This window comes from Talpa europaea (assembly GCF_964194135.1).
Source record: "Talpa europaea genome assembly, chromosome: 11".
Taxonomy (NCBI): Eukaryota; Metazoa; Chordata; class Mammalia; order Eulipotyphla; family Talpidae; genus Talpa; species Talpa europaea.
The window spans coordinates 100638807-100653850 of NC_140078.1; the positions used below are offsets into that span (position 1 = coordinate 100638807).

The 15044-nt window shown below is 52.4% G+C and overlaps 1 protein-coding gene across 3 annotated transcripts in view; it reads right to left on the reverse strand.

Annotated features, from left to right (window-relative positions):
- Positions 1–4769: 4769 nt before the first annotated feature.
- Positions 4770–15044, reverse strand: part of SETD5 (SET domain containing 5) — a gene marked incomplete at both ends in the record, with an annotated part of 44834 nt that continues 34559 nt past the window's right edge. For all 3 annotated transcript variants that reach the window (XM_084248446.1, XM_084248445.1, XM_084248447.1), the window contains 6 exons: positions 4770–5378; positions 5716–5804; positions 6291–6424; positions 7214–7512; positions 9723–10193; positions 14744–14991. In XM_084248446.1, coding sequence (XP_084104572.1) covers positions 4770–5378; positions 5716–5804; positions 6291–6424; positions 7214–7512; positions 9723–10193; positions 14744–14991 — 1850 coding nt within the window. The remainder of the gene's footprint in view (positions 5379–5715; positions 5805–6290; positions 6425–7213; positions 7513–9722; positions 10194–14743; positions 14992–15044) is intronic.

A 15044-nucleotide genomic window follows, 5' to 3' on the forward strand; every position in this document is an offset into this window, starting at 1 on the left:
CCAGGGAACAGAGGTGTCGGGAGAGCACGGCAGAAAGGCTGGGCAGGAGAGCGGGGCGCAGGCGTGATGACCGAGCCCCGTCTGGGAGGGGAGTGGAGGGGACACACCCGAGCAGATGCTGGTGGAACGCGTCACATTTCGCTCCCGAGCATGGGCAGACGTGGCGGCGCCGGGAGGTGGATCTGGGTGCCAAGTGCGGCTGGGCGAGCCTTCAACCTGAGAGCTGGAGGCTTCTTCAAATTCGTGGGCTCATCCGCAGACACTTCTCTTCTGAAAAGCCACTAGATGCCCCAAAGACGGCACACCACAGAAGCGACCCGAGCCGTCACATCAGCACAAGGGTGGAGCTGGTGGTGTGTCCAGGCCGGATGGTGGGCTGGGCGCAGGGACTGGGGAGGCGCAGAGGATCGCTGAGCTCCAGGGTGTGATGGGGGTTCCCTGGCCACTGCGCCCGTCGGGTGAACAGAGCCCCAGAGGCGGACAGCGCTCATGGTGGGGCCGTGGGGCCAGGCTGACGGTCCTGCCCCAGCGCAGACTGCTCTGCACAGGAGAGGGGGTTGCAGGAAGACAAAGATAACCCAGGAGACAAGAGTTTAAGGTCCAGGAATAAATTCAGCGTAAAATAAACGCAAGTAACAGTAAAAGCAGGGGCAAAAGATCTCGCGGTGAGGGAGGGCCCAGGGTATCTCTCTCTCTCTCCTCTCACTTGGCAGAAGCCCTGCAGAGCCACGCAAGTTGTCTCCAACGGCACAATCTCCTTCTTTTCCGTGGCTGAGCGGTATTCCATGGGCTACGTATACATTTCTTTATCCATTCGTCCGTCATGGAGCACTTAGGCTGTTCCCATGTCTTGGATGTTAAATTATGCTGCAGTGGACACGGGGGGGGGGCACATCTGTTTTTTTTTTAGTGATTTTGTCTTTTAAATACATGTAAGTGGGGGGGGCTGAGTCGTATGATAGATACATTAATATTTTGAGGAACCTCCGAGTGGTTTTTCACAGCGGTGGCACCAATTAAATCCCCCCCAACTCACGAGGGCTTCCGTTTCTCCACATCCCGACAACCCCGTTCCCGTTTGTCTTCCAGTGAAGTCACTTCACTCAAAGTAGTCCCCTACCCCCGTCTTGAGGGTCTTGTGGAACTTGTCTTCTGTCAAGAGTGTTCTTCCCCAGCATGGAGCTTTGCTGGTTAGAACTGTCTTGGGATCAGGCTGCTCCAGCCCCCGAGACGTAAGCTGCGGCCTTTGCACTCGCTGCAAGCCCTTCTCCTGGCTCCTGATGAGCTTTCAAGTACTTGCTCTGAGCACCTGAGCGCCAGCACTTCCTGAGACAACAGAGGGTACCAGCTTGCTGGCTGCTTATTTCTACCCACCTTGTGATTTGGGGTCACAGGTGTACCTAGTTTTCCCGTGAAGTTGTTCAAGGTTTCATTTGCAATCATGACTAGTGTGTGTGCTTTTATAGGGGTTCTGGAGAAATAAGCAAATCGAAGATCTCAGAATCTCTACCAGATGTTTTGGAGGTAGAAGCAGGTGAGAGCACAGGTGAGAACCACCTCTTCAGCAGCTCTCTCTACAGGTGGCTTTCTTTCACCTTTAGCATGGTATGCATTAAGAGCCGAGCAGACCCCTCCTCTTCCCGAGCCTCAGGGCAGGTTAGAGGCTGTCCCGGCTCTGGCAGATGAGTTGACAAGCGGTGCCGTTTCAGGGCAAATGGCTCACTCCTGTCCGACAATGGGGCATCTTCTCTTCAGGGTGATCTCTGAACAAGGACTGCATCAGTGACCCAATGCCCGCGGGCCTGAAGGCCAGACTGGGGTTCCCAGCTAGGACACTATGTGATTTCACATGAGGTCCAAGCCTCTCTAGCTGTCTGTTTCTTGGGTAAACTGCAAAATTCTCACAACTGTTGGCTTGGGCCTGCTATTTAGAAGAAGAGAAACCTGGACAAATGTTCTGAAACTCATTTAAAAAATAATAAAATGGGAAAAATACCTACCTTGCACACTGAGTGTGAATGTGAGCACTGATGACGTAAGTGGACGAGCCTGGCAACTAGGAAGTGGCATGTCAGGGGCCCGGAGGAGCAGGCTTAGCCCTTGAACACTGTTGTTTTTAGCTACATCCTATCAAAAGCCAAATACTGAAGTAAAAGAGTAGGGAGCTACTTGGTAAAAACAGGAACAGACCACTAGTTTTGAACAGGCGATTGGTTGTGCACACCAAGCGCCTTACCCAGAGCGAGCGCCATACGTGCTTAGTCAACATGTAGCAGAACCTTGCAAATTCCGATAAAACCTCTCCCAGAAGCCCTGCGATACACGTGGAACACTGCATTCACTCCCCAGATTCGCATCTTTAAATTCTAACATCTGGAGTGGCCCCCGAGCCCCCAGTTACAAACAGCTGTGAGCAGCAGCATGCAACTGTGCAGTGACATCTGGAGCCAGGGTTGAGAGCACCCTGGCTCGGGGCTGGAAGCTCCCCGAGGACGAAGCCCTCGTGTGCCCATCCAAACCTCCACTGGAACAGCACAGACCTGTCCCCGAAACAATGCCCGTCATCTTTGAAAGGGAGAGAGAAAAGCCAATAAATAGCTGCTTATGGAACGAGTCAGGAGCCCCTGCCCCCTCCAGGCGTGCACGGCGTTCAGTCCACCACTACCGACAGGCCCTGCCCGGCCTCGCCTTCAGCGCAAAGGGCCAAAGGAACGTGACTCCACTCCCGCCCCACGGCGGGCAGGACGCTCCGGAAGCAGAGCCCGTGCTCCTGAACGCAGGTCTGGCCTGCCCTCTACGGGTAAGGTGGCTTAGGACAAGGAATTGGACAAAGAAGTTTTCAACTTGATGATTATTATGGTTAAGAATTTTATTATCAAAATTATTACATCTCTTGTGAAAGTTCAAATGTTACAGCAAGGTGTAAACACTCCACTTGAGAAAGAAGTGAGACTTCTTCCCTTCCAAGAGTCCCCCCCCCCGCCCCCCCCCCCCAGAGGTCTGGTCTTGACAGCACCCTGCCCACACAGAGTGGCTGGGGTCTCTGCACGTGCCAGGCAGGGTGAGGGCCGCCTGCCCGCTGGCCTCTCCCCTCGGTGAACAGCCAAGGGGAGACTGCAAACCCCAGCTCAAATGGAGAGACATTTACATACGTTTTATATAATATACAAAGAACCAGCATCCCAGGCGACATGATCTCCACTCCCAATGCTCTCCCAGACGGACGGGCTTGTGGGGAGACAACTACATGGAAAGCACTCTGCTGAGGTCTCAGCATCTACAAAAAAATCTCCCCTCATTTGAGCAAACACCTGATTTCAATTTTGAAAAAGTGAAATTTGTAACAGTCACACACAAAGAGAGAAGACTGTGCATATGACAGGTGTAGGGCAGGGCAGAAAGAAAGGGATGGAAGAGGCCGGGGCAAAAAGGGAGAAAACAAACTGGAGGGAGGGAGGGAGGAGGGAGACTCACAGTATTATCTTGTCCAAAAGTAAAGAAGTAAGGTCCACTGCAGCACCAGGGATTACACCTGTTGGAGATCCGCTACCCCTACCGTGGTTATAACTGAATACAAAATTAGATAAATAAAAACACGCCGGATATTACAGTAAACAAGTGAAAGAAATAAGCTGGCAACCGTATGGAATTTAAAAAGATTGTGTACCCCCCTGGGCTGGCCCCAGGGCTCCTCCAGGGGTGCACAGCAGGCACAATGCACTGATGGGGGAGCCAGTCTGCCCTCGTCTCTCGTCCAGAATGGCGTGAGGTGTGTGTGGGGTTGCTCCCCTCACCTGGCCTCTCTCCAGTCAGCACCCCCAAGAAACGTGGGACACGCCACACACAATCACAGTCCTGTCGGCCACTCCACACACCTCTTCCGTGCCTACCCTGCAGTCATGAGTGTGGGCTCCCCGCTGAGGCAGTCCACTCTCGGGATCGTCAACTCCTGATTAACTGGGAGTTGAAAAAATAAAACCCAAATATCTCCCAAACCACCCGGGATCCTTCCTAACCGAATTTATTGCCCGAAGCGGGTAAGTAGCGATGCAGCCGGCCCATCTCACTGACCGTCCCTTCCTCTGCCTGCGGACTGCCAGGGCCGCGGGGCTGAGCAAGCTGCGGGGGGAGGGGCGTTAGGCGCCCAGGGCGCAGATGACCCGCCAGGAGCTCCCTCCTGACCACAGCTCGCCGACCCCTCCGTGCCGCCCTCGCCCTGCCTGTTTCTCGGCGGTGATCTGAGACCGAGGCCAGGCGTGCGCTCGCGGCCACTCCCAGGCACGCCGGCCGGCCGGCCTGGCGCGTCGATACCTACCTCTCCTCTGAAGCGCACAGGCCCTGACACTGCTCAGACGGCTCGGGGCTTTGAGATGGGCTCTTTGCACTTTTTGCCTTTGAAAAGAAAACTTTTTAAAAAAAAATTTATTTAAAAATACGTCCTCACTGCATGTGTGACTACAGGCTACAGGCAAGGATGGGAGACGGAGGCGTCGACACAACTCATTGCACTTAGGACCATGAACTATCTGCAACAATTCTCTCGTCACTGTACCCTTAACTTCTTTATAGTCTCTGCTTCAGACAAGATTTACATCTTTCTCCAAGGCCAGAGCCAGTCGCGACCACAAGTCTTGTTTCTTGTCGACCAGACCCCATCCTCTGGCACCCTGCCCCCCTTCCCCAGCAAGATGCTCGGCCGAGGTTCCAGAGGCAGCTGGAAGGAAGCAGCTATGGGCTCACTCAGTTCTGTTGGCCCAAATCCAGAAGCCCTAGGAAAGTCCTGTCTGAGTCTTGACTCCGGGCCCCTGCAGCGGCTGGAGTCGGTACTGGTGCACGCCCCCGCTCCCGCGGTGTGGGCAGTGCTGTGAAGTGGACACCGTGGACACCCTGGAGGCCTGGTAGGCAGCTGTCTGCCCAGCGCTGGGCAGACTCATAGTCCGTAAGTCCGACGGCAACGACGCCCGAGAGTTCTGAGGAAAGGAGGCGGAGCTCAGAGCTCCTGTGCTGGACTGAGAAACCGAGTCTGAGGTCGGTGAGTCTGAGGGGCCCTGCGGGGTGGGGCTAGCAGCACTAGAAGGGCAGCTCCTCCTCGGAAGGCTGCTGCCGGCGTTGCTTCCAGAATGTGGCTGGCTGCTGTAATACCCTGGGGTCCCCGTAAATGGGGCCAACGAGTCTGTGGACACAGGGTGGGCAGGGCTGGAATAGGACGCAGAAGAGAGGGAGGATTCTGAAGAACTGTGGGAGGGGGGGTTCCCAGGCCTCAGTGCAGCAGTCCGGTAACTGTATCCTGGAGACTGGGCGGGAGGGCCTCTGAAGGGGGAGGAGCTCTGCTGGAGGAGGCCCTGTGACTCTGTCCTCGGACTATCACATTGCAGGAGCTACAAAGAGTGGGAGGAAGAACGTAAGCAGACGGCGAGTCCCCGGGAGGCCACTGAGGCGTGAGAACATTAAAGACCACTGCCGCTCCTCCGCCTCCTCCTCCTCCTCAAGGCTTGCTCTCTCCTTAGGATCCCAAAGACAGTGACCGGCTGTCCCTGGCCACGTTAACTCCTGGTGTGAGTTATTACCTGGAGGTGAGCAGACGATGGCTTTTCCCCAAGGCTGCAGAAACTATATATAAAGACGGTATCTCGACTGCAAGGACGGCCGAGGCCATAGAACATGCGGAGCCCGGAATGGCCCCCTGTGCCCGAGCCCAGCACTTTCTCGTCTCACCTGGTAGCTGTATCTGGAGGGGCTGTAAACGGCTGCTCCTTTCGAGAGCGCTGAGCTCAGGGTCTCTGGGCCTTCTCCATCTGCAGGGTCTGGAAGGAAACAGAAGCATCAACGTGGCTTTTTAGGATAAGTGAGAAATAGTCATTGCTCATTCAAACCACCAATGCCATCACCAACCCAAGCTGCTCTCGTGGTGACAAGTCAGGCTGAGCGCAGCATGCCAGAAGGGCAAATGGATGGTTAATTATGGGCTATGTTTTAAATGCCTGATCTGACTCCTGTCTCCTCCTTTGTCTTCATCCTTCATCAAGGTGGATCTCCAGGCCTCTGGAGAGATGAGTTACAGAAAGGTATCCCTTGGGAAAGAGCAGACAGAGAGCAAGCAATCGCTAGATCTCAAGGATGCTGGAGCCCCAAAGAGCGCAAGTGCAACTAAGCCAGGCCTCACGCACAGAGGAGCCCAACCGCGGAAGGAGCCGACTCACCTCCCCTGGGCATGTTTGGGGGTGGGGGGGGGGGGGAGAGAGGGAGACTGTGTCCCTAAACCTGGCTGGCAGTAGGGCGCCATGGCTCACCTGAGTCTTTCTCCGCGACGTTACTCTCCCATGTGGGAGAAGGCTCTCCTTTCTGGGCCACTCTCACACTGCTTCGGAGGACCTTGGGGATGCTCCCTCCTTCTCGGAGTCGTTCTACTGACGTGGGAACCATCCTGTGAAGGCAAAAGGTGTGAGTTTACACCACTGGATCCTGGAGCCCAGAGCCCGGACAGACGAAGCTGTGAGAAGGTGCAAGGTGCAGTCTCTTAAGCATCGTGTTCTTCAGGACCGATTTCAAACAAGGTATTTTCTCTGCCTCAAACTATGTTAGGCATACATAAAAAGTCACTTTTAAAGAAAAAGAAATTAAGGCTGAAGTGGATTTAAAGGTGTCAACTTATTCCAAATGCTAAAATCACTTTTCTGCGAAGTCAAGCGCCTGGTACATAGCATTGTAGCCAAGGCTTCCTACATCAATGATCTTAGTCACGCGAGCCAAGCTGCTCCTTCCCCAGACTTCCTTTCTTCAGCTCCAGACCCTGAACTGCCTTCCAAGCCCCCACCCCAGTGCTGAACCACCAATGTCCTGGCTCTGCTTGGAGTTGCCCTGAATTGTCAGGTCTTCTCAGGTTGCTCTGAGCCTGCTGGCTGCAGGGACGGAAATGGTGGCTACTGGTCAGCGAGCCAAGCCGACCCCAACTTACCTTTCACTTGATATAACAGAAGAGGCAGTATGTGCGCACCCAGCAATAAGACAGTACCCGTCCCATGCCCCCCACACGTGCTGCCCTGCAGGCCCACTGGCCCTGCTTTGCCGACATGATGACTGAGCAGGAGGGAGGGTGGTGTGGGCTGGCTTTCTCAGGTTAAGTGCGCCGCACATTGGAGGCGACACTGGGAATGACCCTAGACGTCTGCTTCCTTCCTGAACTCAATCACTACAGTACTGGATGTGAACTTACCACCTACTGCTGATATTCTCTTGAGGTCTGCAGTGAGATGAGGTGCCTCTGGAATCTGATGGGCTTACCGCCTCCAAATGGGACATAGAGGAATGGGACGGGGAGAATTTTTTGTGAGGGGAAGACGGGGTTCGGGCTGAGGATCCCTGCACACCATGGGCACCAGAGTCAGAAAGTGAGTTGCTGCCGCCCTGCCCAGCTCCTGCAGACTTGCTTCTGCTCTGTGCAGGGTCGCTGCCCCCGCCAGCGGAGTTCTCCTTGGCCTCCTGTTTCCGTTTTCGGTACTCCAGCAGGGACACCTAGAGGGGAAACAAGAAATAGGTCTCTCTAGCCAGACACGGTGAGGGTTCCCTCGCTATGAGGAACAGAAGGAAGCCAGGACCCTAGTCACGCACTAGCAAGCCACGCACGCGAAGCAGGCACCAACACTGGTCACTTTTTCCAGGTCCGAGAGGTGAGCACAGCTACACACTCAGATCAGTTGGAACTGGGAAGAAGAGAGCAAATTAGGAGACGGCATCTTTGAAGAAGGATGTTCACCAGTGGCCTGCACCCATTTTCCCGCCTTTAGAGAAAGGTGGTGCCCTGGTTGCAGCAGCAGCAGCAGCACCCAGAGGGAGGGCAGAGAGGTGAAGCTTTAAAGAGCCTCCCAGGTGACTGACAGCTCTTTCTCACTCCCTAGGGATCCCGAGTTAGTTGCAGAGAGAGAAAAGGAAAACTTAAAGAGAAAGGCTGAGGCTACCGGGTTCTTGCTTGTGCAATTTCCCAAGTGGTACCCAAGGGTTTCTCACTGCCTCCTGCTCACACTTGGGGATAGTGGTGTAAAAGATATGGAAGGGTGACTTGTTTCGTCGCACTCTAAATCATCCAGCACCCACTGTCACCTACCCGGCCTCACTCTTCACTCTGGACTCTCCTGACCTGGTGGCAGGGTACGTGGGGTCACACCAGCCACCCACCTCTCTGCCCCCACACTAGACAGAAAGTTCTGTCAGGGCAAAGGGAAAGTTGATCGAGCTTTCTTCTTTTTAACATCCAGCACAGAACATGGCCTATAGCAGGCCCTCAACAGTGTTTATGAGTAACAAACTAGGATTTCGATCACTTTTGCACACAGCAAACATAACAAACAAAACCTAGGAAACCGAAGATTGTTTCCCTTTGTGCTGCGATCGCCGGTGCTGGTTAGTGCTACGCAGTCTTCTAAACCTGTCGCTGTCATCACAGGTTACCTGCCAGGGTGGCCTTCCAGCCCTTGGGACCCTCGTTTTTCTGTCAACATGTAATCCGTAACACTCACACAGCGAGACACTTGTGTATGTGTTTTCTAGACACACCCTTGGGAAGGAGTTAGTAGTAACAAACACTGCTGGGGTCTTGTAATGCAAGCATAAAAGCCGTGAGGCTCAGCTCAGGCAGCAGGCACTCCAGGGAGTGTGAAGCCATGCACCCGACACGTGCAGACACTCCCCTCCCACCCTGCCAGTGCACGGAAGCGGCCGTCACAGACCCAGAGGGCCTGTGCCCCAGCTGAAAAATCACCCACTCAAGCAGCACTTTTTTCGTTCTGAAAGCTCTAGAACAGGCGTTACTCACAAGCCAAGTCCCAACCTGCTAGCCAGCTCTCTCAGGCCTGGCCCAGCCCAGCGCTTCCTGTTCTCCTCCCGACTCTCCCACTGTCACCGGACACCACAGCACACTCACCGTGTACACCGTGTTGCATGCCTGCCGTCCACCCAGGGGAGGGTGACATCGTTACCTGCTCTGTGCTCTCCCCCAACATCCTCACCCTCCACTGTTGGCTGCTGATTCCTCCTCACTGAGATGAGCTCAGTCACTGACCTGTAGCCTCTCAAAGCATGTCAGAGCATCCTGTTTGCTCTCCTAGTCCTTTCCACAGCTCACTGGGCAGGTTTCCCTGTCAGGATACTCTTACCACACCTGAGTACCTCCCTCGGAGCACCCATCACTACTGTGCTTAGCTACTTATGAATAGAATTATTTGCCAAGCCGGGTCTCCCTTGCTGCAGGCTGGAGCAGGGCAGAGCCAAGACGGCAATCCCGGCCATCGAATCAGAGCTGGCAGCGCTACCGTGTGGCCACAGTGTGCTAAACAACTCACCTTGGTTTCCTCACCTGCAAACGGGGAATGACCTGTCTTACCAGACTATGATGAGGCTTAAACACACAGGAAGAGCTTAACAGTGCCGAGTACCTGGGAAGTGCTAACTACATGTAACCAGCACTATTCTTTTCCACCGTTCTGTTCTTTGAATTGACTGACCAACATGCGGGACACGCGTGGTAGGCACTGAACTTTACTGAACACTTAAAACACCCCTCAGACTGTATTCTAATAGTCTGTCTTTCACTAGACGTGACAGAGACCATGTATTACTTATCTGTTTTCCTCCTACTGAGAATAGTGAACTCACTGTGGTAACCCAGTAAACATCTGTCAAACCGTTCACTTAAATTCGTCAGAGGGCCTATAGTACGAAACATTTACCTTTTTCCTCTGTGGTGGGTTCTGGGGGGCAGATGGAACTCCTTCACAAGCCCTTTCGCCGCCCGGTGACATGGATCCACGAGAGAGGTCTTTCATGAAACCATGTTCATATCTGCTGGGAAACCCTTCTGCAGGGGAACAGTAGCCCCCGTCCAGATGCAAAGGCTTCCTATCACCTACGAGAGGAGACCCTCTATACAATCCGTCCGCTCGAGGCATAGCGTTCAATGGGGAGTAGGCATACATCAAGTTGAATTCTGTCCGAAACGCTTGGTCCGAGTTTCTCATGAGGCTCTGATGTCCATCTCCACTCCTGCTTGGAAAGGCAGTCTCAGAGGTGGGCACAATGGAGGGGTGAGGAGCCAGGTCAGAAGGGCCCGAGCTGATCAGGGAAGGTCGGTCAGCACAGCTGTTAGTGTTGGAGTCAAGGTAGCCGACTTTCGTCAAGTCCAGATCTTTCCGGTGACAAAGCTGAAAGAATAAAAATCAACGGAGACATGGGGTAGGGGAGACAGGAAAAAGTCAAAGGGGGGGAAAGAAGGGAGGGAAAGGGACAGAGGTGAACAAGGAAAGATAAAAGGGACAGAAGCAGAAGAGAGAGTCATTAACATCCGTGAGAGCCCCACGCAGCAACAGCGCAAGCAGGCCAGTTACTACAGCACCTCGGCCGTTCCGGGTGAGAATAACTGGGAAAGTCAGAATTAGGTCATCCGCCAAATGTGACGCTTCTGCCTGCTTAGCCTTTCATCAGGTTTGCCGAGTCACTGCGCACACACCCGGGGACCGGCCTAACGAGGGTTTACCTGCACCCCGAGGATGCTACAGAGGTGAGACTGGTGTCTTCAGAGAGCTGGTTTATGGTGTTTTTAACTTAGACATTAATTCTGATGGAGGGTGGGAGGAGGGAAACAGGTGAAAGGAAGAAATCAGAGGGAAAGCAAGTATTCACGTGACTGGTTCAGCGAAGGAGAATGGCATTAACGACATCAACCAACCAGTTTTTCATTCACCTTCACGACTAAGGAGGTGCATTTTTCAAAAAATGTCTGGCTAGGCAATTCTCTTTTTCCCTTCATGTATGTCAACACACCACTAAGACCACAAGTGCCCATCACTGTCGAGCATCTGAAATGTACCAGAAATAACCCCCATCTATTACTTGGTTATCATTTCTTCCCGACACCAAGATTTTCCACCACTAGGTCAACTCCAGCTACCTGTCTGAGAGGAGGGGGACCAGGTACACAACTTGTCAGCCTCTGCAAGATGCCATCTTAGCATTTTTAGCCACTGAGGGAGAACACCCAGAAAACCTCCAGCACACTAGAATACAACCTTTAGCCCGTCCACATTAGTCTATAAGATTCTGCTGAGTCAGCATCTGGTCAGCCGTCACAGCGGTTTAGTGTTGACATTTTATCGAAGGGGGTGTGGGGCTAACATTTCAGTAATTTGTGAGAGGTTCAAACTCTATCTTTCTGAAGAGGAAATCAGTTCCATTATAGGTTCCTAGAGTTGAGCATCAGCACATTAGTCTAAATATTATAATAGTTAAGAAACTCTAGCATTCAGTTGAATTTAACATCCCCACGGCTTTAAGGTTTCTGAGAAAAACGCTCAAGGACACCCTGGGAGACACCCCCCGCAGGGGAGCCCCATCCCAGCCATGGAAGCCCAGGGCTGACTGCAACCTCCTATGCGCCCAGTAGGGCTACAAGCCAAACTGGGGGTGGCTCTCTCCGAGAGAAGCTGTTCAGTCAGTCAAACTCAAAACATTCAGTGACAAGGCTGTCGGGAATGAGGCACAACCCCCGCCCCCGCCTAACCTGCACAAGAAAGTATCAAAAGACAGTTCCCACCAATTCCTGCTCCAGCTTTACTCTTTATTCAACAGGACTGATCTGGAAGACTTTAATAAGGCTCCCACCATACTTTCAGCCACCTTTAAACTTGACTTCTATTCTTTAAGAGAACTCTTCAGCCACCCCTCCCCCAAACAGCCATAAAAGCAAGCCCCCCCACCCCCACACAGCGACTCCATTTTCCTCCATCTAGGTCGAGAGCTCCGAGTCACTGCAGTCACACGGGGAAAGATCCACTCAGCGCACTGTGACCATCGGGCCACCCTCCAGCCCATCACCCCACTCACTCGGCTCCCCCAGCCCTCCCCACACACTCGGGAACATTCTCATGCACACTCACTCTCAGCTTCCAAGTGTGATTGAGATGGTGTGATAACTACCTCGGGTGACAGGGACTCGGGCCTATTCGCAGGGGAACTCTCAGGGGAGGATATGTTCTAGAGGAGGGAAAAGCATCTTGTTATTCATCTACTCGAAGTCAAGAAGCAAAACAAAACAAACAAAAAATAAAGTAAAAGCAAGCATAGATGGTTAGCCACAACTTGGGGGGGGCAGGGGAGGGGGGGAATGCAGGGGGGGAAAAAGTTTTAAATGCAGAATTCATCTCAAGGGATAGAATGACTTGTTAAAATGCTTCCTGTGTCTTTGAAAGCATTTAAGAATAAATTGGTTACAATGTTTCATGCTTTAAGTAAACATCTCAAGCAGGTACCAGGAATGGGTTAGTGAAATACTACACTTCGTTCTGATTTAGGTGAGAGTCAACAACCTACAGTGTTTGGGACTGATGGGTACCCACCCTTCTGATTCTTCCCCAGCAGAGGACACTTCCCTTTGCTCTACACCTCGTGACTAGACCTGCCATGATCACCAGGGAAACTGCTCTGCCCTGGGGTCCTGGTCCTGACAGGGTTGGGTGATGGCCAACTCCTTTTGAATGACAGTGAGAGGACGAGTTTGAGGGACTCTCTGCCTCATGGGCTAGATGGTTCTTGGTATCATCTAATGGGCACTGACCGCTCCCACCCCCACTGCTGTCAGATGTTAAAATCCACTATACTTTGGGGGACAGGACACACTTGGAACAGGGCTGCCCCCGGGGCTTTGACCTGCAGCGGCACTCCCTAAGAGGGAACGGTGAACTCTGACCAAAAGATACGAAGGGTAAAAAGGGCAGAAAATGATGGTGGCAGCTGTGAGAAAGGTTCAGGGTGCAGGAGTAAGATAAGGAGGGGGTTCCCAGTGTTACTGGAGACCCTGGACCATGGGGTCAGGGCACAGCTGGGCATTGCCCGTTGGCTCTGTGTGGTGGAGCGGGGCGTTCGAGAGAGGATGGCAGGGATGGCTTCCAGGGAGAAGGGCAGGGTGGCTGCGTGGAGAGGAGGGCTAAGCAAGCCCGTCCTCCCAGCGCTGCCCTCTCTTGGTCTCATTCTCTTGCACTACATGTCTCCTCAATGTCTCCCCTCAGCACTGGAGAGGTTGCTCACACTTACCCTGGAAAGGTTTTCATCTTTCCTTTTCAAAATATTCTTCCTAACAAAGCCAACCTTCGCTTGTGACACCTTTTGTTGTTTGTGTCACAACAACCCTGGGTGGAAAAAGGCTCCCTCGTCCCTATCCTGAGACACAGGGCAAAGCACGGCTGGCAGGGTGGTGAGCTCTGATGCACTGGTGCAAAGACCCCACTGCCTTAGTTAAGTCGTGGGCGTCAGCTAGTAGAGATGTGACTGGACTTTCTGAAGGGCATGGCTATGCACTGCAGCCTTGTCTCTCTCCCCTGGTATTCTAACCTGGACTATTCCTCACTAACGGATGCCTGACTTTTTTTTTTTTTAAATGAGAATGAGACTATCTTACATTGTGAGTGATGTGCTGCAAGAAACAGGGAATGCGTTGAGGCTAAATTTGGGTGCTTTGGAAGGTCACTTACCTTCCAATTTCCATAATTTCATGTTTATTTATAAAGTATGGAACCCTATTCCTACAGTCTACTGTCCTCCAAGGAGAATGTTCTCTCATGAAATTTTATCCTCAAACTCTAGTTGCTAATTGAAAAGCCAACTGCAATTAGAACCAGTTAAGTTAATAAGGCCCAAATCAGTTGCTTTACCATCTGCTTAAAAAGAACACCATGGGACTGTGGTAACCAGGAATTCTCCCTGCTCCCAAAAAGGTCTGTTCTGCAAGTCAGTTACTATGTTTAGAGCAGGGACAGACTCTAGCTACTGTTTTTCAGTCCAGGTACTAGCAATCCCCCACACTCTCACAGAAGCTGAACAGGCAGGTCGGCACTGGTTAGACAGTCCCTTGATCAGAGCACACGCCTGGAGAAGTGCAAGCTAGGTGTGTACTTAATGATCAGAAGACATTTTTCCTTAAAGAAGGAAAAGATGATGTTTGTTTAATTACAAATCAAAGCAACATGCAATAGATGAGCTTTTTAATTCTATCTGGTAACAGGCCCTATTGTCACCCAAACTTGAACGCTAAAGGGATTTAGAATTGCTTTTTGAAACAGCTGAGATAAACACATCTAACTCACTTCAGAGAGTAAATGTAACTGGGTTGGCTCTCATAAATGTAGGCTCTAGTCTCTCTACTACTCATTCCACATTGTAACAGTGAGAAAGTAACCTGCAGCAGATTTAAAAACAACTCTCATCTGTCCCATGAACTACATCCCCATGCCTTCTAAATCCCTGGTCAGAGGCCACAACAAGAATACAAAAACAACAGGGGAAAAACACTTCACTGACTTAGAGGCCAAGAAACAGAGACACAACCGATCAGGATAATCTACACTCAGGCTGGCGTTGCTAATGGCTAGCAGGCGCTAGAGGTCTATTAAACCAAAGTGCACAGTATAGATAAAGACAGGAGACCTAGCACGCTCACTGCCTGAAGTCATGGTGACTGCGGCCTGCATGCAAAGACATCTGTGGCACAATGGCCCTACTATGTGCTTGGGAAGTATGGGATCAGCCACCATGAGAGGCTACCAGGCCGGAATAGGTCACACTGGCCCTGAGGGTTCCCATTCTCTTGCTGAGACAGGAGGCAGCACGGTAACTGCACATTGGGAACGCTACTGTGTTTGAAACGAGGAGGTGTAAATGATACTCTCATTTCCAGCTCTCCCCAACACCGAACTCAAATCACCTCGAACTGCAGCGGAGTATTGCAGCGACTAGCAGTAGTAAGCGACGCAACTGGCGAGAACATGAGGCTGTATCCGTTCCGACACTCCTCTTCACCCGGGTGAGACGGGCCGGGTGTGCTCAGCTGGGGGCTCTTGGAGTCTGGATTCGGAGGGGGTGGTGTGACTGGAGAAAGAGGACGCAGTAGCTTGGCGACATTCTGCTCCATCAGGTAGCGAGACTTCCATTTCTTTAACGGGCTCAGTAAGTCTGCAATACAAAGCCTGGATGAGTGGCTGAAAGTACAGCTGAAAGGGAGGCTC